Source organism: Magnolia sinica, chromosome 3 (assembly GCF_029962835.1).
Source record: "Magnolia sinica isolate HGM2019 chromosome 3, MsV1, whole genome shotgun sequence".
NCBI classification, from domain to species: Eukaryota; Viridiplantae; Streptophyta; class Magnoliopsida; order Magnoliales; family Magnoliaceae; genus Magnolia; species Magnolia sinica.
This window is the reverse complement of record NC_080575.1, coordinates 35,701,838-35,729,823: the sequence shown is the minus strand read 5'-3', so window position 1 is coordinate 35,729,823 and position 27,986 is coordinate 35,701,838. Positions and strand designations below refer to the sequence as shown.

Below are 27,986 nucleotides of genomic sequence, written 5' to 3'. Positions count from 1 at the left end.
AAACGGTGGATGGTGTGGATCATCACCTACAATAAGATGGGCCACACCGTCTAATGTAGATGGACGGGTAGATGTAACACCTATTGGTGGGATCCACACCATCACAAAGGAAGAGAGAGATAGAAAGAGAGATATACGGTGAGATAGAGGAACCCCGCCACTATGGGCCCTCTTGATTCAATCACATACATCCAAAGGGGTCCCCCCAGCAAGAGGGCCCTCACGTTTAAAATCAGGGCACAGCACCCACCTTATCTTCCGTCTCCTTACGCCCGGGGACTCCTTAGCTCCTTACCTTCCCTTTTAATGGAGGTTGATGAAAGATGAATGGTTGAGATTGGAGATGAGAGGGTATAGATGGAAGATGGAAGGTGGACCACACTTGAGAGGGAGAGAAAGCTTGGACGTGTTGGGGTTGAGTTGCTTGGGAGAGATATGAGAAATGAGAGAGAGAAAGAAGATATGGATGGGTGAGGTGAGGTGATGGAGTGATGGGTTGGGTTGAAAAATTGTAAAGGTGTATGATTGTTGTTGAAATTTGGAAAAGAGGAGTGGTGAGGTGGAAAGAATGGTGGACTTTTGGAAAAGAGGGAATGGGTGGAGTACTTTGAGGTATGGGATGCTTTAATGGTTGATTGATGGGACTAATTGTAGAGATTCCCTCGAAATCCGAAACGCGCGGTTCTCGGATAAACGCAGATCGGCATCTACTTGCCGGGTATCGGTTCAGTCGCAAGTCACGGCGTTGGAACTGGCGACGATGCGATCGCCAAGACATAAGTTTCAGCTCGAGCCGACGTCGGTGTGCGAAACCTGGCTTAAGATCTCGCGCAAATATCGGATATGGTGCGAAGGTTGCTGAATTTGACCGGAAGGACCGTAAGAGTATATGGAACACGACACGGGTCTTACACTAAACCTAAAACGTAAACCTAAACCTAAAACCTAAATGTATTCTCAAATCCCTAAACTTAAACCTACACCTAATCCTAATCTCAACTCCCAAACCTAAACCTAAACCTAAACTTGAAAATCCAAACCTAAACCTGATCCTGAACCCGAATCTGAGTCCCTAAACCCTTTGCCTAAACCTAAACCTATAGCATAAACTTAAACCTAAATCTATAACCTAAACTTAATTCACTTAACGTAAACCTACACCTTAACCTAAACATATAACCTGAACTCGAACCCGAACCCGAACCTGAATTCGTAAACCTAAACCTAAGCCTAAACCTATAACCTATTTTCAAATCCCTAAACCTATAACCTAAACCTAAACCTAAACCTATAACCTATAACCTAAACCCAAATCTAAACCTATAATCTTAACCTAAACCTAAACCTTAACCTATAACCTAAACCTATAACCTATAACCTATAATCTAAGCCCGATCCCGAACCCGAACCCGATTTTCTAAACCTAAACCTTAAACTATTCTCAATTTCCTAAAGCTATAACATATAACCTAAACCTAAACCTATAACCTTAACCTAAACCTAAAACCTAAATGTATTCTTAAATCCATAAACCTAAACCTACACCTAATCCTAATCTCAACTCCTTAAACTAAACCTAAACCTAAAAACCCAAACCTAAACCGGAACCTAAACCTGATTTCCTAAGCCTAAACCTATTCTCAATTCCCTAAACCTTAACCTATAACCTAACCTAAACCTAAACCTATAACCTACACTTAGAACCTAAACCTAAACCTATAACCTAAACCTGAAACCTAAACCTAAACCTATAACCTAAATGTATTCTCAAATCCCTAAACCTAAACCTATAACCTACAACATTAACATAAACTTATAACCTAAACCTATAACCTACAACATTAAACTAAACCTATACTTATAAACTAAACCTATTCTCAAATCCCAAAACCTAAAACTAAACCTTAACCTAAACCTATAACCTAAAACTAAATCTTAACCTAAACCTAAACCTATAACATAAACCTAAACCTTAACATATAACTTATAACTTATAACCTAAACCTTAACCTATAACTTAACCTAAACCTAAACCTATAACCTACACTCATAACTTAAACCTAAACCTATAACCTTAACCTAAACGTAAAAACATAAACCTAAACCTAAAACGTAAATTTATTCTCAAATCCCTAAACCTATAACCTACAACATTAACATAAACTTATAACCTACAACATTAAACTAAACGTACTTATAACCTAAACTTATTCTCAAATCCTAAAACCTATAACCTAAACCTAAACCTTAACCTAAACCTAAACCTAAACCTATAACCTACGCCTTAACCTTAACCTATAACGTTTAACCTAAAACCTAAACCTATAACCTATAACCTAAACTCAATTCCCTAAGCCTTAACCTATAACCTAACCTAAACCTAAACCTATAACCTACACTTATAACCTAAACCTAAACCTATAACCTAAACCTAAATGTATTCTCAAATCCCTAAACCTAAACCTACACCTAATCCTTATTTCAACTCCCTAACTTCAACTTAAACCTAAACTTGAAAACCCAAACCAACCCGAAACCGATTTCCTAAACCTAAACCTACACCTAATCCTTATTTCAACTCCCTAACTTCAACTTAAACCTAAACTTGAAAACCCAAACCAACCCGAAACCGATTTCCTAAACCTAAACCTTAACCTATTCTCAATTCTCTAAAGCTATAACATATAACCTATAGCCTATAACCTAAACCTATAACCTAAACCTAAACTTTAACCTAAACCTAAACCAAAACCAATAACCTAAACCTTAACCTATAATCAACCTAAACTTATAACCTATAACCTAACCTTAACCTAAACCTAAAACCTTTACGGCCACAATGGGTACTTGAACTCGTGACCTTGTATTGAAACTATTTTTAATCTACCATGAAGGCATGAGTAAGGACTTAGGTGTGTGTGCACAGTCGGCGATGTGTTCACCACACTGAATTTTGTGAGCTCACCAAGAAATAGGGTATGAATAATTTTTTGTATTTTATTTATGATGTTAAACTTATATGTATTTATGCATGGATGAATGTGAAGTGGATAAGATTGTTTGTATTTGGATGGATGTAGTTTATGTTTGGATGAATGTAGTTTATGTTTAGATGGATTTAGGTAGTTTGGGTTTAGGTGGATGTGAATGTGAATATGATGAAATAGATTATATAACAAGTGTTTACCAAGAAGAATATGATGAAATATATTATGACAGGTGTATATTAGGAATTTTGTGCTATAATATTGAGAAAAAAAAAAAAAGAGGAGACTTTTACCTACGAAATACACGTTTTTTACCTACGAAAATTTTTGTAGGTAAAGGTTTTGTAAATATATATATATTTTTTTACTTATTCTTTACCGATGAAATAATTCGTTGGTAAAAGTTTTTTAATATTTTTACCTACGAAAAACTCGTTGGTAAAATTTTTTTACTTATTTTTTACCAATGAAAAAATTCGTCGGTATAAGTTTTCTACATATTTTTACCTACAAAAAGAATCGTCGGTAAAAGTTTTGTACTTATTTTTTACTGACGAAAAAATTCGTCGGTAAAAGTTTTATAAATATTTTTACCTATGAAAAAAATTGTTGGTAAAAGTTTTTTACTTATTTTTTACCGATGAAAATATTCATCAGTAAAAGTTTTACAAATATTTATACCTACGAAAAAAATCGTCGGTAAAAATCTTGCCTTTGCCGACGATTCAAAATTTTCGTCGGTAAAAGCCTTTTATGACTGTGTTTTACCGATGAAAATTATCGTCGGTAAAACCTTTTACCCATGAAAATTTGGCTTTTAGTGACAAAAATTTTTGTCAGTAAAAGTGGGATTTCTTGCCGGTAAAGGATACAGCGACACTCCCCTTTAGCGGCACGTGTCCGACCGCCTATAATTCTTATACTGGCGGTTTTTGAGACTTTTAGGGGCAGTTTTGGCTGCCGGTAAAGCCTATTTTTCTTTTAGTGTCTAATTAATATCCTAATGTCCAATCTTTAATTTTCATGGACGACTTGTGGATTCACTTTTCAACTAATCCATATATGTACGTAAGTTTTAATGTGACACGTATATTATACTGTCCACGTGGAACTTATGTTCATTATGATCTATGACTGAGATCAGCCTTGTCTCATCCACATAGCTAGTAGGTTAGAGCTGACATTAGTTTTCCATAACTTATATTCCAACAATGTGGAACGTGGAACCCTTACAAAACCTGCTGATGATTTCCTACTTTTCCACCTCTAAACAAGATGCATATAAGAATATAAGGAGGTGCAATTCTTAGTCTCAAGCCATGAATCAAGCCTACCTCATAAACTAGAAGAATCAGGTAAACCCATAAGTTTGTTAGATTCAAAAGAATCTTCCGTTCTTTCATTCATTCATTTCCCATAACGATTCATCATAGAAATTAGTACCTTTGAAAGCAATGTACTTCATGACTTAGCTTAATTATTTCAATCCAATAACATACATATTAATAATATTAAACGGATACGATAGTAGACTGTCTTATATCGACACTAGACTGTCGTGATGACTAGTTCTCAAGCCATGGAACCAGTCCCACTATCTTATTGAAAGACCAAATATTCTTCACACACAATTATTAAGGACATACATACTCACCATGAACGGTTGTAGCATGTCATTGCTTTAGTCGGTACAGCAGCGGTAGAGAATGTATTTCTCCATGGGGCGTTTGCACTCAGCACAGACGACCTTCTCGATAATTTTCCCAATTGTCCAAGGGAGTTGAAGGCTCACGCAATGCTTGGTAGTATGATATAGAGCAAGTTCATTTTTGAGCGCCGAATTGAATCCTTCCAGATTAATTTTTTCCTTCCATGTGCCGATCTTGTTCAAGCACTCGAGAATAGTCTTCCCATGAGACTTCACCATCTCCGTAGATCCTTTGCTTATCACTGCCCACCCATGATCATTACCATCATACGTAAGCATCGTCATAACCTCTTGCATTATATTGTCCTTCTCAATCGTCCGGCCATGTTGCATCATAGAATGCCACATGCTCTCTAGGCGGTTCCAGAATAACCATATCTTCTTTATGTCAAAACAAGTGCCGCTCTGGTCCACCTTCTTAATTTCATTGATGATTTCCTTCAATCGGAGTTCCTTGGAGTTTCTCTTTCCCACATATACCATCTTTATGGGCTTTTGAGTTTCAGTTTTCACACTTTTCATTGCAGCTATGAATTGCTTAATCCAATCCATGTCTTCTCCTCCATAGAAGCAAGTGTATCTTCCTTCCCTCGCCTATCAGAGAAAGTAATCACATTTGATCAATACATCAAGCAATTACCGATTTTATGCATATATGTAAGTGCATGAGTATCCAAATGCATCGATGCGAATGACATGCAATACGAGAAACGAGTCATACCCATTGAAGTATCCCAGTATCGATCTGTTCCACTAAGAACTCGACCGTCCAAGTCTGCTTTTTCCAAAGGGCTTCCTCCTTAGAATCAGTGAAAGGGAAGGCCAGGCTGCCCCATATCCACATCAGGTGAAGTGCATCGCGGCACACCACATTCCCTCGGCTATCTAAAGTTACCATCAGCGGTTTCTTCTCAAAATTCCACACTTCTTTGATGAACCTAATGACTGCAGGCTTTAGCACGGATGGGTGATGCACCGAGTGCCACGGCATTAATGATACCAAATCTTTGAACTGCTTTTCCTTCTCAACAGGCAATTCGGCCAACCCATCTATGACTGGTAGCCAGACCACTTCATATTGCCTATCCGACGTACGATTATAGATTTCAGTCAGAACCTCACACTCCACACGGGAGATGTCGAGATCCGAAATGAATAGTATCACCGTCTTCTTTTTCAGTACTTCCATGCTAACCTGCATTCCAGAACAAAGACAACAACTTTCGATGTATCAGTATAGACATGCCTGATTCAATGAAATAGAATTTTTATGAATATGATTACTAATTCATAATCTGATGTTTAAGGGTATTCTGAACCAAACAGTATTAAATAGCATTGTTAGAGATTAATATCGTATTAATATCAATTTTTTTAAATGTCCCTTTCACTAATATTAACTGAAACTATTCCTACTTCTTGTTTGATGAAACGAAACTTTTTCAAGTAAAAGAAACAACTTCTTTTTAGAAATGTTGATAGTGCCCATATTTGGGAAAAAAAAAAAAAAAGAGTTACAAAGAAACCGATGGCTGTTTTTACTGAAAAAATGGAAATATACACTCTATATGGCAACCCTATCATACTCTTACGAAATGCCTCGGCTGTTACTATATTACAACGGCTGCAATTTAGAAGATAATGGCAACTGTTTTGAGAACAATGGTTGTGATTGAACGTTTGGTTTTTGTTACATAACACCACGACAGAGTTGTTACATTTCTAGAAACAGTTATAAGTAATGTTTCATCATGAAAAAGAAAAAGAAAATGCCCACAGAGCAACGCTTAGAAGTCATGTCTAGTAGAAATAGGAAGTGTGAACAATAAGTTCAAAGCTTAGAAACCAAGTTCTTTTTTTTTTCCCCTTAATAGTACGTCTTCTAAAACATTGATGTTTTTAATCAAACACAGAGAAGAAAAAGTAAGAAACTTTGCATTGGTGTTTAGTGCAAACCCTTTTCTCGATGCCACCGTAGCGGAGAATAACATCTTCGGAGTGAATCAATGCCTTGAGAATTTTCATGTTGTCGCTGTGTTTCATTTCAAAGAGGCGATTGAGTACCTGAATACCTTCCATGTTTTTCTTCTTACCTGTAGACATTAGCATCAATCACATTTGTCAATGCATATCACTAAAAAGTGCTTATGATCAGCACTCAACACGATGTCCTGTTGACAAGGATTGTTTGCGTGGTCGGATTTTTAAACAAGCTGAACAACTATAGAGAGGACCAACTAGATGGACAGTGCAGAATCACTACCTCACCTGCCATCCTAGTCTAAATTTTTTTAGGGCTCCTTCTGATGATTGAACCTGGCACCTGAATTACATACCCCAAATATCTAACATGTACGCAGATTTTCACAGTGATTCCAACGTTTCAAGAGGTGGATGTCCAGAAGGGAAGGGCCATGCCAATGGATATATGGTTTTGAAGGTCGTAACAACAAAATCAATGGCCTGCCAAGGGGCAATTAATAGAAATTTTCCCAATGATCGGCATTCAGCACCAAAAACACCATGGATCTGACAGGAGTGCAATTTTTGGTCAGTAATCATACCCACTACTTGAACATATCTGGAAGCAGGGAAACGGATTGGCTACTCCCCATGCCACCAGCCCGGTGGCTGGTGGTCGGTGCTCTGTGGGTCCCACCATGATGCATGTGTTTCATCCATTTTTTACGTATCATTTTAGGGATTGATACTAAAAATGAGAGAGATATAAATCTCAGGTGGACCACAACACAGGAAAACAATAGTGATTGGATATCCGCCATTAAAATCTTCCTAAGGCCCACTGTATTGTTTATTTGACATCCAATCCATTGATTAGGTCATTCAACACTGTTTCCTGTAATGTGGTCCACTTGAGATTGGGATATACCACATTTTTGGTCTCATATCATAAAATAATCTAGAAAAATAGATGGACGGCATGGATGAAACACATACATCATGTTGGGGTCCACATAGCACCGACCACCAGCCATTGGCCGGTGGCAAGGGAGTAGCCAATCCATTTCTGATGACCGGACGCTAGCGTGCTGAACAAATCCACACCATCCATTCATTTTTCCAACTCATTTTGATACAAATCCAAAATCAAAGCATATCCAACACTCGCTGCGCTTTCTTTCATCTATGTCTTGCCTGGGTAGTGATCTTCAGCTTAACACGGTTGTCATGCAGGTCGATGAACTCCCTTCTACCATAAGGGGCCTTATTTTCCTTGATAAAGTGGGTCTGTGTGCTATTAGGGAGTCCAGAAGGAGAGTGTAAGGGTGGGATATAGATAGTCTTTTTGGCATTTCTTCTTGTTTCCTGGGCTTCCCCGGGGGATGGTTCCCTATGGAAGGGCCGATTTGGTCATCCCATGTATAGATACATACCGTTGAATGAAATGAAGATTGTTATTTATATATTTTTATTTTATTTTATTTTAATGTCTTGCGTGGCCCTGTGAAGACGAATAAACATCACCCTGGGCTCCAGGAAGGTTTCAACATCGACATCATCTTCCCTACTGTTCTTGACAGGTTTCAACATCGACATCATCTTCCCTACTGTTCTTGATAGTGCGGTACACCTGAGTGTTGGATATGCTTCAATTTTGAGCTCATCTCTAAAATAAGTTGAGAAAACTCATGTATGTGGGTCACATTTTACTCAGCACAGTGTCGCGCGCGTGCTTAGTTATTAGAACACGTCACATGTGATCATGGTCAGTACCTAAAATAATAAGTGTGGATCGTGGTATAAGAACTCCTTTAGAGCCATCCACGTGTAAATACCGATTTTAAAATATTTAAATTAATAAGCTTATGCTTTGCACTGATAGTAATCCTAACACCTGCCGTCTAATGGCATTAGTCGTGTACACTATATTTAAAAACAGTGTAAAAATCTGTATTTTTACACTGTTTTTAAATATGACAAAATTGCAGTGTAAATAAAGTCAACAAACTCTTCTCGTTGAGTGTGATGATTGCATGGGGAAATTCAGTGCCGTCCCTTCTCATTGGACCATGCCATTGCGGATGACAATCGCTCCCTAAATGGACCAATTTTCTCTCTCTCACTAATAGATTCTGCAATACACGACACAATTTTTTTAATGTGTGGAGCTTCTCTGGCCCCACCATTATTTATGTGTTAGATCCACACTATCCATCAATTTTATTTTTATTTTTAGATCACTTTAGAGGATGAGCACAAAAATGAAGCACATTCAATACTCAAATGAATCACACCATAGAAAGTAGCTGGGATTGGACAAATATCTATGAAACCATACTAAGGTCCATCATAATTATATTTATTTTCCATCTAACCTCTTCATAAGGTCAAAAATACTACAGTGGAAGGAAAACACAAATATCATCTTGATCAGAGCCTTTTGTGACCCAAAAAAGTTTTTAAAAGTAGGCACCCAATTCCCACTGTTTCTTGTAGTCTGGCCCAATTGAGACTAGGATTTACCTCATTTTTGGTCTCATGTTCTAAAATGATATGTGAAAATGGATGGACAGTGTGGATCTAACACATACATGATAATGGGGCCCACAGAAGTGTCATATGCCAACACTCACTGTTTATTTCTCCTCTGGGAATGTGCTGCACCTTATAGCAAGAAACAAAATGTCTTGACTTGGTGAAATTTACATAGCCCCACCATTACCTATTTCTTAGGTCCAAATCGTCCATTCATTTTTATTTTATTTTTTTCAAATCATTATAGGATATGATCCAAAAACAAGACGGAACCATAGATCAAGTGGTCCACACCACAGCAAATAGTAGAAATTGATGCCTACTTTAAAAACTTTATGGTGCCTTAGAAGGCTCTGATGAAGATGATATAAGTGTTTTCCCTCCATGTAGGTTTGTGCGACCTTATAAATAGGTTAGATGGAAAATAAACCTCATCGGTTGGCCTTTGAAACCGTAGTTTGTAAAATCCCCGCTGCTTTCACTGGCGTCGTTCAATTGAGCTTTGAATTTGCCTTATTTTTGGGCTCATGCTCTAGCATAATCTGAAAATTTTGATGGATGTAGTGGATCTAACACATAGATTAGGGTGGGGCTCAAAGAAGTTCCATACAATAAAAGTTGTGTTGTTTGGTACAAATAGAGAATCTATCCGGCAGAGAGAAAATCCACCTCCTTTATAAGTTCGTGCCATCGCCAATGGCGGGTACCAATGAGAAGCGATGTCCCATTGGCAAGTGATATAACATCTGTCATGAAAACGATAGGCCCCACCATTAAACTTGATCAGCCACACCATTGGCAGGTGATATAACATGTGTCATGAAACCGGTAGGCACCATACCATCAAACTTTCTTGGTGAAAAAATCAGGTTAGTCACGTTATCAGATTGGCCACACCATTTGTGCAAAAAATGAGACTCAGATTTTTTTACCCCTCCATGGTCAGTACTGAAAAAGTTATTGGACCACCAAGATGTATGAGTTATATCCACACCCACCATCAATTTAATTTGCTAGCTTATTTTAGGGCATAAGTTAAAAATTGAAGTAGATCTAAATCTCAAGTGGACCATGCCACATAAAACACTGGTTATTGAAACACGCCCCACTGAGATTATTCACCCCTCAAGTATGGTGATGAAAAAGTTGTGGCCCTCATCATGATGTATGTGTTATATCCACGTTGTCCACAGGTTTTGCTTGCTCATTTTAGGTCGTGAACTAAAATTCGAAGCAAATCCATATCTCAGGTCAACCACACCACACAAAACAGTATTCATTGAAAATGAAACATTAAAAACTTCCCAAGGCCCACAATGATGTTTATTTCTCATCCAACTTATTTATAAGATCACACAAACCTAGGTGTAGGGAAAACATAAGTACTAGATTGATCCAAAACTTTTACCGGTCACCAAGAAATTTATAATGGCGGGTGCTCAATCATCAATGTTTCATGAAAATGAATTCCACATGCAATTTAGATCCAACTTATCTTTTTGGGCTGATGGCCTAAAATGATGGAGGAGGATTGCGTACTGACAGTGTCCGTGGCGAGGTGGGTACTAATAGTAGAGGTGTACACGAACCAAGTTAGCTCAGTTAGCTCGCCCAACTCGACTCGAAAAAGCTCAATTCAACTCAGTTCGGAGCTGAGTTCGAGTCGAGTCAAGCTGATTTTTTGAGCTCGAAAACGAGTTCGAGCCGAGTTCGAGCTGGGGCAGCTCGAACTCGGCTCCGATCAAACCCAGCTCAAATCGAACTCCGATCGAACCAGTTCGGTGACTCGGTTACTTTGATATTGATGTTGCGCATGAAGTGTTTGATGAAATGGCTCAAAGAAGTGTGGCCGGTGGCAAGGAAGGTATGTATATGAAACCAACACCCTTTTGTCTTGATTTTTATGTTGCTTAGAAGGTGTTTGATACTGTCTCAAATACAGTGAGATTTTGAAGGTGCAATCTAAGTGTTTGTGAAAATGCTGCAATGACGAACTCAACTCGATCCTGGATTGAACTGGCCCGAGTTGCTGACCGAACCGAGCCAAGCTAGCCAGTCAGGCTCAAGGACTGAGCTGAGCTGAGTTCGAGCTGAGTTTAGCTAGTGGCTGAGCTGAGTCGAGCTGAGGCTAGCTCGACTCGGTTCAACTCGATGTACTCCCCTACTGACAGTGCTATGTATGCCCCATCATATATGCGTTTTATGGAAGTTGTCAATCTATTTTTTCATATCATTATAGAGCACGAGCTAAAAAACGTTGGATGTCCAAATTTCGAGTGGACCACACCACAAGAAAACAGTGGCCATTGAATGCCCACCATTGAAAACTTCCAAAGACTTGCCGTAACGTTTATTTGTAATCCATCCTGTTGATTAGGTCATGTAAATATCAGCTTAATCCAAAACTTTTTTGGCACCTAAGCAGTTTTTAATGGTGAGTGTTCAATCACCACTCTTTCCTGTTGTGTGATGATCTATACGAGATTTGGATTTGCCTTATTTTTGAGCTCATGATCTAAAATAGTCTTAAAAACATAGGTGGAATGCATGGATAGGATACATACATTATGATGGGGCTCACAGAGCACTGTCAGTAGCCACCTCACTACTGACGCCACGTCCTAGAATGAGTTGGAAAAAAAAAATGAATGGTGTTGATCACACAAGTAGATAAAAGTGGGCTCCATCAAACCTTCTTCACGCTCACCCCGGATAAAAGGGTATAACAGTAGAAACCAAAGACACCAGGATAAATCTCTCTTTCACAAACGGATGAACCATGGTGTGGAGCACCTGAGATTTGCATCTGCGTCTTTTCTTTTCTTTTTCTGTTTTTTCTTTTTTTCTTTTTCAAATGATATGGAAAAATGGATGGACGATATGAATCTAACACATACATCATGGTGGGGTCTACAGAAGTTACACACGTCAAAACATTCAGCTTTTCTTTCTTCTACAATCGGACAGGGTACTGCCAACTAATTTTAGGGCATCCGTTTTGAACTCTGTCGGCCAGTCTAGCCGAGCACCAGCACTAGGTGGTGACAAAGCTCTCTGAGCCCTGCCATGATGTACTTGTTTTATCACTCCCTGCTGCCATTTTAGGGCATGGACTCAAAAATGAGGCAGAAAAAAACCTCGGGGGAACCACGCTCGCATGAAAGAGTGGTGAATGAACTCCCACGGTTAAAAACATCCCAAGGCACACTGTAATATTAATTTTCCATCCATCCTGTTGATTAGCTCACAAAACCCTGGATGAAAGGAAAAACAAAAATATCATATTCATCCAAAACTTCTATAGCCATCAGAAGATTTTAATAGTAAGAGTTCAACCCCCATTGTTTCTTGTGGTATAGTCTACTTGAGCTTTCACATCATTTTTGGATGGAAATGACGATGCCCATAAAAGTTTCCGATCAAGCTGATATTTGTTTTTTCCCTTCATCTGGGTCTGTATGACCTGATCAACAAATTGGATGTCAAATAAACAGTACAGTTGGCCTTACAAGGATTTTAACAGTGGATATCCAATTACTATTGTTTTCCTGTGGTGTGGTCCACCTGAGATTTTTGTCCCTCTCATTTTTTGAATCAAGCCCTAAAATGATCTGTAAAAATGGATGAATAGCATGGATGAAACACATACATTATGGTGGAGCCCACGGATCACCGACCACCCGCCACCGGGCTGGTGGCAGGGGGAGTAGCCAATCCGTTTCCGCGTGGATAATACCTGTACATCATGATGGGTCCCCAGAGCTATGACACCAGCTAGCTAGCTGGTGTTGGGTCACCCGCCAAACCGCGTCTTCCATTTCGGCGAAGGGCTTCATGGACCCACCGTGGGCACGTAGTTTATGGGTACATAGTGTAAAGAGCCTGTGGGACCTATATAGTGTATGTGTTTTATCAATGTCGTTTTGCCAACTTATTTTAGGGTAGGATCCTAAGAAGTTTCAACCGTGAGTGTTACTGTACCCGCTACTTTCTATCATGTGTTCCAGTTAAGTTTTGGATTAGCTGCGTCCGCAGGCCACACCCAAGATGGTGCTGCCCTTACCCGTGGGGGCCACGTTGTTGTATTTATTCTATATTCACACTGTTCATCCATTTTCTCTGGATCATTTTAAGGTAGGGGCCCGAAAATAAAGCAGATCCAATTCTCAGGTGGACCATGCATGCCATCGGAAAACAGTGGTGAGTAACCATTAACAGGCCGCAAAAGTTTTGGACAAGATGAAAATTATTTAATTTTTTCCTTCACCTAGGTTCATGTGACCTTATCAATAGGTTGTGTTATAGGTAAAATTGAACTGACCAAACAACCAGAAGGAGATAGAAAATAGAAGGTAGGTAGCGTAGAAGAATAGATCAAACAAGAGCTCAGCACGAACTCTACGAGTAACTCGAGTAATAACCATCAACGATGGCCTCTACCACTTTTCTAACACCTCGCTGTTGCAACTAAAGAATGACTATGGAAGTCGACCTTGGGAACGACCACCGAGGACCCAGACTTCAAGACTCGAATCCAACCTGGATCATTGATCAACATTTTAGCTTGGTATATAGGGCCTCGGCCAACCCGACATAGAGGTCGGTGTTGGCTGTCAACCATGACCTCCTCGAAAGCCGACCACCAGGAGATCTTCTTTGTATACAAACATGATTAATTCCCTAGGATCTTCGTCGAGAATCATGTCAAGGATAATGCCTTATATCTTAGGGACGATCCCTTGTATGATACGCGATTGTATGGTAGATTCATTACCATATACATAACAAACACCAAATGACTATAAATAAGAACCTCACCAATAGAAAAAGGTATGCACAAAAATCCTATTTCGACTAGACCTAGAGTGTCTATTCTAACTTTCGCAATAGAGGATCCCCTGCTATAGCTAGGGGTCTCCATTGCTGTTTGGTTTTACTGGTACAAGACAGTCTAGCAAGTACGACCAGATCTCAGCATTAATAGTTTGGTGTTATCTGTGGGTAACGACAGTCAAGCCATTCCAAACTTACTTGTTGTGTATCCGTTCACTCTACAGTAGCAAAAAGGAAGAAAAGAACCTTGACCATCATTGCCACACAAACCCCCACACTAGAAGAGCAACATACTGATCCTCATGATCCTCCCTCACAATATCAAATAGACTTTGCTCCTACAATGCTCGCATGGAGGTCTCGTAACTAGGGAAGTCGACTTGCCTCCTTGAAAAATTAGGTCAAGGCCTTAACCAGCAATATGAACTGCATAATGCAAGTACTGGAAAGGTAGAATCCAGGGGAAGCGGGAGCGGCGACTCAGCTATCCTGACCTCTTCAAGTACCTGTCAACTCTAGCATAGTCAAACAACTACCAAGGCAACATAGCCATGAGCCCACACACACTGCAGGAACCATCACGCTCGCTGATTTTGACCTATGCTATATGCTGGAGAAAAGAATGCATTAGAAAGGTCCCGAGGTAATAGCAGAGAACGAGGTCTCATGGGAGGCCGAGCTCAAGGAGATCATAGGATAACTTGGTGATATTCAACAAGCCTACCATGCCTGGATCCCAACCTCAATTGAGGCTATGTTGGAGGAAACGAAACCACCGTTTACTGATAATATCATGAGATCTCAACTTCGACTGCGGTTTCGGATGCCTCAGATCACTCCCTACTTGGATGGCAATTAGACATTATGAAAACATTATGGTTGGCCCTAAGTAGTTTTAAATGATAAGATAGTTCATCACCAATATTTCCTACATTATGGTTAGGTCCACACCATTTCCTCGGTAGGGCTGGGGCACACCAAATTTGCTAAAAATACATGTATATGACACATGACATCATGAGCAATGACCCAATAAGGGGAGGCCACACAGAAGTTCATTGTGCCTTTAAGTATTACTTGATCGAGGGTATTTACTTGTTTGTATTTTCCCTTAATTGAGCATTTAACGTATAACGTTGACTTCACACCTTTTTGGTTGATCTTAATTCACTAAACCAGGCAGACTATATAGGCTCCATCACAATGTATGTGTTATATCCGCATTGTCCATTCATTTTTTTTAGATCATTTCAAGGCATGAGCCCAAAAGTGTGGCAAATCCAAAGCTCAAGTGTACCACATCATAGGAAGACCAACATCTTTCTTTGGTGTGGTCCACTTGAGCTTTGGATTTGCTCCATTTTTAGGCTCATGTGCTAAAATGATTTAAGAAAAATGAATGTACAGTGTGGATATAACTTATAGATTATGGTGGGCCCCATGGTTTCAATAATAAGAAAATAAGTTTGAGTTTTGATTGAGTGATTATGCTCTTTCCAAACAATAGTAGATGTAATTAGTATGGTTTTTGTGATGACCTGAATTTTCTTTCACTTATAACTACGATTAGTAGTTAAATATTTAAATTTTAAATTAAGAGCAAAAACAAGTCAATAGCTGAGTTGGTAGAGACATTCTTAGTTGAGAGAACGTTTGAGTGATTGATTCTTGTCGCTATGACACTTGGTTGTGGGTGAGGTCAAATGATCAAATTTTGGGACAATAATAAAATCTTTTTGCCGAAAGAGAAAAACCCTAGAAAGAAAGACGGGGAGTTCTGAGAGGTAAGTATCAACCCTTAAATCTCTTTTATTTTCATGCATTCTGCTTATTTTTTTCCTAATCTATGCAATGGAAGGAGTGGATCGGCCACACAACCATTGCATATATATTAGAGAAATCCCGAGAAGAGATGATTTGGAAATTCAAATTAATCTAGGCAATAGTATCTTGAGGAATATATCAAATTATTAGCATCTGACTGCATTTAGATGGATCTAAACGGATCATTCGATCTTAAGGGTTGAAAGATATCAGAGCCCTAATTTTCATATTGATATGATTAGTGGATAGGCCATATTAATCATATCTAGTTATAGACATGAATTTGTATATTAAGTTGTCTAGACCATCAGGGGTCAACCTTTGATTTGAACCATATATATATATATATATATATATATATATATATATATATATATATATATATATATATATATATATATATATATATATATATATATATATATAATTTGGTCTCGGCCATAACATCAAAAGATCTAAATATAGGAATCATTTTATTCCTTATATTCTAAGATGGTGCTCAAATGAATCGGATCTGATTCCCACCATTTGTACTTATTATGAGATAGATCTAACTTGTTATCCAAAAAATATAGGTGGATTTGACTGTTGAATGGGCCATAAGGATGAAAGGTTAAGATTGTACCTATTATATTTTAAATTAGATTTTGAAAGCGCAGATAGTCTGGATCTAAGCGATTTATTTACCCATTCCAAATTTGAAATTTTATGATGTCAATGAATGGTACATATATATCTTATATGATCAATGGATCATTTAAAACAAGGAGAATTACCAAAAATAAGGAAATTTGAAAAGTTAGAAATTTCAGATCATCTAGAAAATTCCAACAGGGTCTGTTTGACCAGTCGAGCAATCATTTCGACTGATCGAAAACAACCTAAATGATGCAACAACTAAATTCCAAAAATCAGAATGTGTTCAACTAGTCGACAAAGCAATTCGATCGATCGATGGTATTTCAATCGATCGAATAAGCAGTTTCAACGGATCAAAAAGAATAAAAAGTGTCTAGTGATTTTTTTTTAAAAAAAATTTATATTTATTTCAACTGATTGAAATAGATTTTGATACCTCAACTGGTCGAAGGTAGTTTCGACCAATCGATTTGAATGGTCGACAATACATTAAAATATTTTCATTTGTTAAGAACTTCGATGTTTTATTTATGTGATATAAATTAGTAATAACCATTGATCATCTAGAGATAATGGGATGATCAGAGTTCTTTGGTTAGTTAAGTGGACTCCACATGGAAAGATGAATAATTATATGTGTTGTATGTGAGATTTAAGAGAATTTAAAATCCAACGGTTAAATACTCCATGTGAGTTTTCTCAAGTTAAGAAATTATTAACTAAAGGTGAACTGATTAAATAGGTTTAAATAGAAGCAAATAATGAGCTAATTGAGATATGTAATTAGGTAATTGTGAACCAATTGATCTTGAGGTAACATATCCGAATCCACACCATCATATTTAAGGTGAGTGATCACAATATGTTTCCTCTCCGTTGTGAATAAAATAGCGTTTGATTATTTTGTTGATTATGATTTCTTGTGTTGAGTGTTTTGTTGAATTTCCTTATAATTAAAATATTATATACTGCTATATATGTGATAATGGTTAATATGATGCATCAATCATTCTTATGCATCCATGTCATGCATCGCGTAATTGCATTGAATACCTAGGGGCACTTCCTGGATGACCTGTAGGTACTTACAGTATCGGGTGACATAGGGGACCATTCCTTGATACCCACAATATGTGGAAGCCTACCAAGATAGTGGAAGCCTAGCTCAAAAAGGGGAGATGCGGGTTGATGGAATCCAACTCAAGTTAGTGGACTGATTAACCCACTAGATGCATTCGCGCATCTATTTATCTCATGACATTCATACATCTCTATGTTAATTATGATGTGCATGCACTCACTGGGTCTGACCAGCTAATATTATATTGATGAAAAATCATATAGATTTAGTGGATGATGAAACGATTGCTCAAAGTTTTAGGGCAAGAGGTTGAACCAGTGGATGATCCACAAGGGCAATGACCCTATCTTGAAGAAGACGAGTTGAATATATTAAATCACTAGCATGTCTAGTTGAAACTTATGTTATTTCCTTAGTTATGTTTCTGATCTAATTTTAGTTGAGTAGCTAATTTTTTTTATTTTTTTATTTTTTTAATTTTTTTATAAATATTTTAAAGTAGTTATTGGTCAATGTTTTAATAAAGCTCCAAATGGATGGGCTATAGTGCAATGATTATTTTTAGTGAGGGTTATAAACATGCGGACTGAATGCTTATAAATTTTCTTAGTGCTTATTATATGTAAATTGTTAGAATAATTGAACATAAGATGTCTTGTTGAATGTTTGATATTGTGGACTTAGAGTATACGTAAAATAAGCCTTTGGAAAACAATATGAACTTATGATTTAAATTCACTCCATATAGTCATTGGCTATGTCTCGAGTATGAGGATGTGCACTCTGTATCCAATTTTAGTCCGTGACAATTTTACCCTTATAACCTATCATTATAAGTATTTACATTGAATCAAATAGGCTACCAACACACACAGATATATATATATATATATATATATATATATATATATATATATAGAGAGAGAGAGAGAGAGAGAGAGAGAGAGAGAGAGAGAGAGAGAGAGATATGCTCACACACAACTAGTTGGACCGTTCAACTAGCTGGCTGAATTAAATGCTAATTAACGTTAATAAATGATGCCCGTGAAAAGGTTAATTAAGATGGAGTGGAGTGGCTGGCTTGGGATGGGCCCACTATGGTGTTTTTGTAAAATCTACCTCAACTATTAGATAAGTCACCCCATGTTACACCCAGAGTATGAAAATCAGCTCCATCTATGGTTCCATCTATGGTTCAAGTAGATCACTCGATCGAAAATAATGTACAGGAAAGCTAACCTTCAAAATTGTTTCCCTTTCATGGCTCACTTGAATCATGTATATATGGCCAAGCCTAGCATTTAGTGTGGCGTCTAATGCATGGAATAGATTTTACATGCTCATCACGTTGAGCTTGGTAACAATTAAGGGTAGACGTCTCTCTCAATTGTTTCCATTGTTATGGCCCACTTGAATCACATACAGTCAGATTTTTTTCCTCTGAGCCCTATATAAAATTACACATCCAATGATCGGAGTGGATATCATAGTACACATCACGGTGGGCCCAATACAAAATATAGGGTGAGAATTGCTCTTGGCTGTTAGTTCTCATAAATGTGTTATGTTACCGAGAAGGTTGGGATGGGATCCGTGTTACCAGAATGACAAATAGTGGGGTGCTTTCCAGACCTTAGAGCCCACATTCATTCATATTCATGTATGAGTTGTATATCCATGCCATTCATAAGTTTCTACACATCATCTTAGTGTATGGCCTGAAAAATGAAGCAGATGTAAATCTCAAATGGACCACACCACAATAAACAATAGACATTAAGAGCCTGCCAAAAAATTATAAAATTAAAAATATTTAAAAATATTTAAAAAAAAAACCTTCCGTTAGGAGCACATAATGATTTTTTGCCATCTAACTTGTTGATAAGGTCAATCCAACTTTTTGATGAGGTCAGATAGACAAGGATAAACGGAAAACACAAATAACGACTTGATCCAAAACTTTCGTAGCCCAACGAAAATTTTAATGGTTAATCACCCCTGTTTCTTGTGGTGTGGTCCACTTGAGATTTGGATCTACTTCATTTTTGGGATCATGTCCTAAATTGATCCGGAAAAACTAATGGACATCCTGGATATACAACACATACATGAACGTGGCCCCACGGTCAGTGAAACAGCCACTCCAAAGTGACCCATATTGCAAGCTAACACCTGAGTTACAAACTAACTCGGATTGGGCAGCCACACAACAACCCAGGCTAGTGTTGTGTTGACGTGGCAAATTCTGTGAGCCAACCTTGATGCATGTGCTATATCCACACCGTTCATCCATTTTCTCGAATAATTTTAGTGCATGAGTCAAAAAGCCAGTCAGATCCAAAACTCAATTGGACCACACCAGAAAAGCAGTTCAGACAATGGCCCCACCGTTGAAATCTTCCTAGGGCTGACCATGATGTTTATTTTCCATCTCACCTGTTCATAAGGTCACACGGACCTAGATGAAGGGAAAACACAAATATTAGCTTAATCCAAAACTTCTAACTCTCAGGAAGTTTTCAACGGTAGGCGTTTAATCCCCATTGTGTGATCTACTTAAGACTTGGATCTGCGTCATTTTTAGGTTCATGCTATAAAATGTTTCAGAAAAATGGATGCTCAGCATGGATAAAACACATACATCATGGCGGGCCTCACAAAAGCCCTCTCCAGGTTGAAGGGGAGTCTATTCGTTTTCATTTTTGAATGAGAGAGAGGGGGAGTCTATTCGTTTTCATTTTTGAATGAGAGAGAGAGAGAGAGAGAGGAATATGATTCTTTCCAAACTCGACTTCGAGAAAGCGTATGACAGGGTGAGCTAGAAATTCCTGAAGCAAGTTCTTCTCAAATTTGGTTTCGGCCAGAGGTGGGTGCAGCTAATGGAAGTTTGTTGGGATAACAATTGGTTCTTCGTTCTGATCAATGACGAATATACGGGCTTCTTTAGATCCTTCAGGGGCTTACGTCAGGGGGACCCTCTCTCCCTAGCTCTGTTTATCATCGCTATGGAGGCTTTCTCAGTAAACCTCAAATTTCTGCTAGATTGTGGCGGATGCCAACCTTATGCAATGCACCATGGCAGCCCAATCATCTCCCATTTACTTTACGCAGATGATATTTTGCTCTTCACAAATGGCAAGAGGGAAACTCTCCTCCAAGTCCTTCAGTTTTTGGCCTTATTTCAGGAAGCAACCGATTAAAAAATCAGCACCCACAAGAGCAATTTCATCTGCCCTCGGGCTCTAAGGTCAGATCGAATCAGATCCATATCGCGTATTCTGGGTTTTCGGAAAGCCAGTGGAGTTATTCTTTATTTAGGTGCCCCGCTCTGCCTGGGTAGAATCAGATCTTTAGAGTTGCAATTTCTGGTGGAAAAGGTGGATAGGAAGATCTCTAGTTAGCCCGGAAGACAAATCTCCCAAGCAGGTAGAACCACTTTAATTCGCCATGTTTTGGGAAGCGCCCCCATCCATATCATGTCAGCGATGCATATCCCAAGTCAGGTGATTGACAAAATAAAGAAAAGTTTCTCAAATTTCTTTTGGGGCTAGATTGATGGGAATAAAAAATTCCATTGGCTGGCATAGAATAAGATTGCTAGACTGATCGAGGAAGGAGGTCTGGGTATGAGACGCCTGAAAGAAGTTATGGATGCTCACCAGCTTAAGTTAGCTTGGGTTGTAAAATTCGGGGAACATTCGAGACCCTGGGTTAAGCTCATGCGTAACAAACATAGTAGGGATCTCCTCTCCAATGCCCTGCTGCCTTCCTCCCCAAGCCCGTCGCCGCTTTGGAAGAGAGTAAGGGCTCTGTTTCCTCTTCTGTCAGAGACAGTCCAATTGCATGTTGGCTGAGGAGAACTTAACTTTTGGAAAGACAATTGGATGGGTAGGGGCCCTCTCTAGTGCCTGCTTGACAGCTCGGTTCCTCCAGAACTCATTGAATTACAAGTGAAAGACGTCCTCGGGTACTTAGGCCCGCTCCTCCCCTCCCGGGTTTTTTCCTTTCTTCCACAACAGATCATCAACGATATGTTCAATGGTGGCTTTGCAACGACTGATGAGAATGCGGAGTGTGTCTGGCCGCTCGAATCTTCAGTTACGTTTTCCTTGCGGTTAGCCTGGAAGCTGTTAAAAAGCTCGTCCCCCCCCCCCCCAGTGGGCCAGTTGGATTTGGCACGGTTCGCTCCCTCCAAAATTCACCATCTTCATGTGGAGAGTTCTTCAAAATGCGACCCCTGTTGAAAGCAGAGTCCAAGCAAAAGGGGTGGCCCTTTTGTCAAAGTGCTAGTGCTGCCTTAAAGAAGGGAATGTCAGGCCGTAAGTGGAATCCATTGCCCTTCTCTTCCTTGCAGGGGGTCACACATCAGCTCTCTGGATGCAGTTCAGTGCACAATGTGGTGTGCCCCCCCTACATCATAACTCTGTTGAGAGCAAGCTCATCCACTGGAGGAATGCAATGGCCTCGGGCTATGCGTCAAAAACTGTAAGAACGTTGCTTCCAATTCTCATCCTGTGGGAAGTCTGGCGATCTAGAAATGCTGTGATCTATGACAACTACCCCATGGACATTAGAAGGTCCTTCGTCCGTGTCAAATGGTGGGCTAACTTAGTAATTGGTGCTGATCAGATGGACAGTCTTGACAGGCCCCTCGGATTCAGTCCCAGAAGGCCATCCAGTTATATGAGACGTTCTGCCTCAATCCTGGTTAAATGGAAGCAACCGTCCCCCAGCTGGGTCAAATTAAATGTGGATGGTTCGGTGTTAAATAACCTTGGCCCCTCAGGCGGGGGTGGTATCTGTAGGAATGACAACGGTGCCTTCATCTTCGGTTTCTTCGCGGCCTACGGGGTTGGTTCAAACAACCTGGCGGAACTTCGTGCAATTCACGATGGGATGGTGTTATGCTTAGAGAGGTATGCAAAGAATCATGGTAGAAACAGATTCAAACTTGGTGCTTAAAAGTCTCACAAATCAGTCCAACATTCCATGCAAGTGGAAACCTTGGATTTCTCGGATTAACCATCTGCGCTGGGTAATTTTTCCTTCTCTCACACTCTTAGAGAAGGTAACGGCCCTGCGGACTGTATGGCTCGAGATGGGAGCCATCGCCAACTAAACACGATTCATACTCACCATAGGACGCTCCCGATGCAAGTCTGCAAGCTAATCTTATTGGATAGGGTCAGGCTAAGGTCTCTCAGAGCAGTCTATTTAGCCTAATTGAATATTGTATATTTGTTTCTCGTTTTGCCCTTTTGCTTCTCTTGTATATAGGGATCGTCTGTAAATCCCTACGATAGGCCCTCTCCTTTTTTGGTTTGAGGGGGCCCGAAATATGGTGTAGTGCTTTTGTAAAGCTTCTATTAACATATGAAATGAAGGAAAGTTTTTTTTTTTTTTAAGTGAAGACAATACACACACACACACACACACACACACACACACACACAAAAGTTTGCCATATATACATATGCATTTTTTATTTGTTTACTTTCTTAATTTTTTCCAAAATGTCACCAGAAGTCATGAGTTGTGACATGGCCCAATAAGGGGAGGTTGCTCAGAAATTCGCTGCGCCTTCAACACAAAAAATGATTGATCAAAATTCTATTATAATAAATATAAAAAAATCATTGCTACATACCTATGTGTTCACGGCACGAGTCTAATTGCTTCATCAGCCCATGTATTTTGTTAAACTTGTCGTCAAGATCCTTACCCTCTGTTGTTGTCGAGCTGATGTGCCTGAAATCAACATTAGAAGCTTATCACGTTTTCCACATCATTAACTAAAGAACATGTTCTTTAGAGACCATATTTTATCTTCAGAAATCCAGGTCTGGCCCAAAATGGTACCAATATGAATAAAGAAATGGAACTTCACTATTACTGATTACGGACAAGTTTGGATAATTGATTTCATCAATCAATCAAATCAAATCAGTTGTAAGATTCAATTGACAGATTCAAATTACAAAATTGACAGATTAGAAATCTAGTTATCCAAAGGAAGGTTGGTAAAGGACTGGAAATCCTTACTCTAAGGAGGGATTCATTATAGGAAGGATAATTAATACTTACTAGTTATCTTAGCCTCTTAGTATATTGATTAGCGACTTCGTCTTGAACTAAGTGAAAATAAGGACAATCACTCATTCTTAAAATCAGAATTCTCAAGACCAAAGAGTCGGCAAAAAAGGCAAATTAGGAGTTGCTGAAAGGATGTGATAAAATGAAAACTCTGAAGTTGTAACACAATTGATAATGATCAAATGAAAAACCCATCCTTGAAAGATGATTGCACCACATTAACTTACTCATGACCCAAGCATATGAAGTCAGTGATCAGTGAGGCACAATTCACAATGATTTGGATGGTCAAGTAAACTGCATTGGGGATATCGGTCATGTCCATGGTCTTTCTAGTAGTTTCCATTGTATTATATGTTGTGCGAAGCTCCTTTAATTCGATGATATCCTTGGTCACATCTAGCATTTTCTTTGTGAGGGTGTTGAGTGCGTTGAAACGAGGCTTTAAAGTGTCCATGTCCTCTTGGATGTCAGGCAACTGCTTGAGTAGGGCCACGGATTTTGCAAGAGCATTGACACTAGCCTGCTGTACAGTGAGACAGAGCTCCCCATAGCTGACCGCAAAGGCACACAGGATCAAAACCAGTTTTGCATCCCATGAATAGTTTGAGAGTGAGTTAAACAATGCCAACATTTTCGCGTTCACATCTCCACCATCAGAGAACTTGCATGTTATCTGGCATCATACAATATAAAGAAACGCATGCATTAGCGCTAGTGGTGAATGATAGATCGAGAAAAAAGATAAATGCATTAGAGGTAGCGGTGTATGATAGAGAGAGGAAGAGACATGTATTACAGATTTTTTTATTTATTTAATTTTTATTTTTTTATTTTTTATTTATTTATTTATATTTCATTAAGATCAAAGATCAGCATGTACAAAGATTCGGGAATCCCAGAGAGCAAAAGAAACTCTGGAGAGACCTATCGTGTCAATAGACTCTAATTGTTCCTAGTCCAACTTTGTCCAGGAAGATGAGGCCGCGAATGTGGACCAGGATCTCCCCCAAAGAGTTTGTAAAGAAAGTAATTTGTGACTCGCTTCCCCTCCTTGCCAGGGCATCCACGGGAGCATTCCCTTCACAAAGCGTGTGAGTGAAAGAAATATGACGAGAGTGGATAAAATCTTTGTATTGCAGATTTTTACACTTACCTCGCATGCAATCCTTTTGATGGTCGGAAGTGCTTCAGGCGTTGGGATGCTTGAAGAATGGTTGGTTTTCTCTTCCATGATTTCAACTTGTGCTTGTTGCGCCTACATTGAGATTCAAGGTGTGCATGGTTAGCTCAAACTTTCTCAAAAAAATCATATTCCATGTCATGTATGTGCATTGGTTGTATCTGACGAGTGGACCATCCTGGTTTTGTTTCAAAGTGATCTCCATTGTGGGTCCACTTCTGGGAGAAGATCCCTTATCCATCATATATGAGAATCAAATGCTGGCTATTGAGGTGTTTGTGGTCATTCATCAAACACACGCATATATTACATTACATATTAGGATTAGGAAGGTAGTATTTAAACAACACCTTTCTATACAAAACCATTCATCTTAGATTTGTCAATATCACGCAAAGTAGTGTAGTGTTGGGGAACAACGGAAGCACACAAAGATGAATCAAGCAAAGTTTCACCAATCGCTCCCAAACACAAACAATCTAAATTTTATGTAGAAAAGTCATTTCAGAAAAAAAAAAAAAACAACCTTGTCACAAAGCGATAAGTATGTACTATAAAAGAAGAAATTATAAGAGATTGAATATTACCAATTTGAACAAGCCTCAAATACACTTCACAAGCCCAAGCTATGCCCTTGAAACTCTTAGGAACGAATTATAAAGCCCTAAAACTCTTTTATTTCCTCCCAAATCCTGATTACACACACACACACACACTCTCTCTCTCTCTCTCTCTCTCTCTCTCTCTCTCTCTCTCTCTCTCTCTCTATATATATATATATATATATATATATATATAATATCGTATGGTATCACAATTTGAATAAGAAACAAATCCCACACTTACGCAATTCTGTGTGTGCACGCAGTGAGATCTTCGATGAGATTTTGATGGCATCAATCATCTATTGATGACATCAAGTAGCAACATCAAAATGTTTCAGCAACCAACAAGAAATCATTTAGAGTTTTCCGATGGCATTGAACTTTGCTCGATGGCATCGACACGCCTTGTTGTGTATAGATTTAAGACATCAAGTCCGTTATACCAAAAGTAGAAAAAATGGTATTATCTATGAAAGGGGAAGTAATCCTCATATATTATATATGTTCATAGTAGTGGAAATGATATTACAAAGAATATAGGAATATAACAAGAATATGGAAAAAGATAGTGTCATGTTTAATAAAAGTATAAGCACGGTTTGGTCTAGCCTCATGTGAAAAAAGCAAAAGCAAAAGAAAAAGAAAAAGAAAAATAAAAAAATAAAAAAATCAGTATCATGTAATTTTGTATGTCCAAACTGGCTTTTGCTGCAAAAATTGTTCTAATAGTCTGCAACTTTGTTTTTTTACTTTTCATTTTTGCCCATATATAACCAACATTGAATTTATTAGGATGGCACGTCTACAGTCTACAAGCATCCCCTCTCCAAAGATAATTGTCTACTAGCACTGCCTTTACCTATATATATATATATATATATATATATATATATCAAAAGGCGCTACTACTAACATGTATCATAGAAGTCAGTAGATAATCCCTAGTCATGTTTCTCTGAGGAGTAATTAACCTATGTGATTCGTGTGCCAGCCATGGGCTGAGTTTCTTCTTCTTCTTCTTTTTTCTTTTTTTTTCTTTTTTTTTTTTATTATCTTGCATAGTTTTCTCAAGTGAAAGAAAGATGATTGTAATGAAAAAGATGCAGATGATACTGGAAAATAAATAATAACAACAAAGAAGACAGAAAGACGCAATTCATCCTACAATTACAACAGTAGGGTTGTAACGCTGCAAGATGTCCTCCACAACATCGAGGAGGGGTCCCACATCGATGCTGTGGCTGTGAAGTTTATGCGTGGCTTGGATCTGCGTCATGACCACATTGTTAACCAAAGATGAAAACAATCGCCGCTCTTCCTTGATCAGTTGCAGCTCCTGGGACGCCATCGTATGTATGGAGATAGGAGAAGGAAACAAATCAGAAATCAAGAAAGTCTGGGGTGGGGAAAACCCTTGCTTGCGAAGGTGCTTATATAGGCAAAATGAGTGCGGATGGATCGTCTGCCATAGCTTCTCATTGGTCCACCTCATCAACGATGACACTAGGATAGAAAACACGCCGATTTTGCCTCTCCCGTAATAGATTGCAGATGGAAAGCTAATGTGGACCACACTGTACGAAAAAATAGGAATTAATGCTATCGTTGAAAACTTGTTAGACTTTTCAGCGAATGTGAGCGAATGGCTGTAGTAGCGTACCTCGCGTTAGGTACATTCCTAACCGACAGCCATGTGGGTGGAAACTTCAGAAGATCCAACCGTCCCTCAGGTACGCTGGCTCATGTTCATCATATATGTAGTCCAAATATCACGATAATTCAATATTTAGTGGGCCAAACCATAGGAAAAAGTTGGGATGGGCAGTTTATTTATTTTATTTAAAAAACTTTTGAAGGCCCCGTGATGAGCTTTATATGCCATCCAATCGTTTATCTAAATTTCCCAATGAGAATAGGGGAAAAACAAAAAAATCGCTGCATTCCAAAACTCCAGTGGGCCATACCATTCAATTTTAGAAGTTTTATGGTATTATTTCGTGCGGTAGCCCACATGAGAGCTCAATAAGACTAATTATTGGAATCAAGGCCAAACAAGAGGTAATATGCCGTGTGGACGCGGTAGATTTCCGGCAGGTTAGGTAGTTTCTGCTATTCCAGAGTAACCACGGGAGAGACCTGTTCATCCTCATGGTCCCATTAAGAGTAGGTTAGGTGTCATCTGTGCATATTTGCATGGTGGTTTCAAAGTTTTGAAGAGATGTATGCGGAAAGGATTTCTTGATAACATTGCTGGAATGCATTGAGCAGTGCCACCTAGTTGCGAAGACGGTCGAACATGAAGTTGTGGTATTGAATAGTTATAGTAATACCACCTAGTTGCAAAAACGGTCGAACATGAAGTAGCAGTTATAGGACATATGGCAGGAGAAGCAGAAAGTCGTGGTATTAATATCTACATCCGCTCGTACACATGTCAAGTTGAGATTATAATCCATTCATCTTATTCGCCACCTATGAAAATGCTTAACCCACCATCAGAACTACAATCTGAGGAACTTACACATATGAACAAGTT

At 38.8% G+C, this 27,986-nt stretch overlaps 1 protein-coding gene across 1 annotated transcript; it reads right to left on the bottom strand.

Annotated features, from left to right (window-relative positions):
- Positions 1–4,410: 4,410 nt before the first annotated feature.
- LOC131239811 (protein SIEVE ELEMENT OCCLUSION B-like) lies at positions 4,411–26,871 on the bottom strand. Its single transcript, XM_058237687.1, has 7 exons — positions 26,616–26,871; positions 24,819–24,920; positions 23,890–24,338; positions 23,217–23,317; positions 6,652–6,788; positions 5,417–5,890; positions 4,411–5,289 (listed from the first exon to the last, which is right to left on the bottom strand). The coding sequence occupies exons 1-7, from the start codon at positions 26,796–26,798 to the stop codon at positions 4,669–4,671; spliced, it is 2,067 nt and encodes a 688-aa protein (XP_058093670.1). The 5' UTR covers positions 26,799–26,871; the 3' UTR covers positions 4,411–4,668.
- Between the last annotated feature and the right edge of the window lie 1,115 nt (positions 26,872–27,986).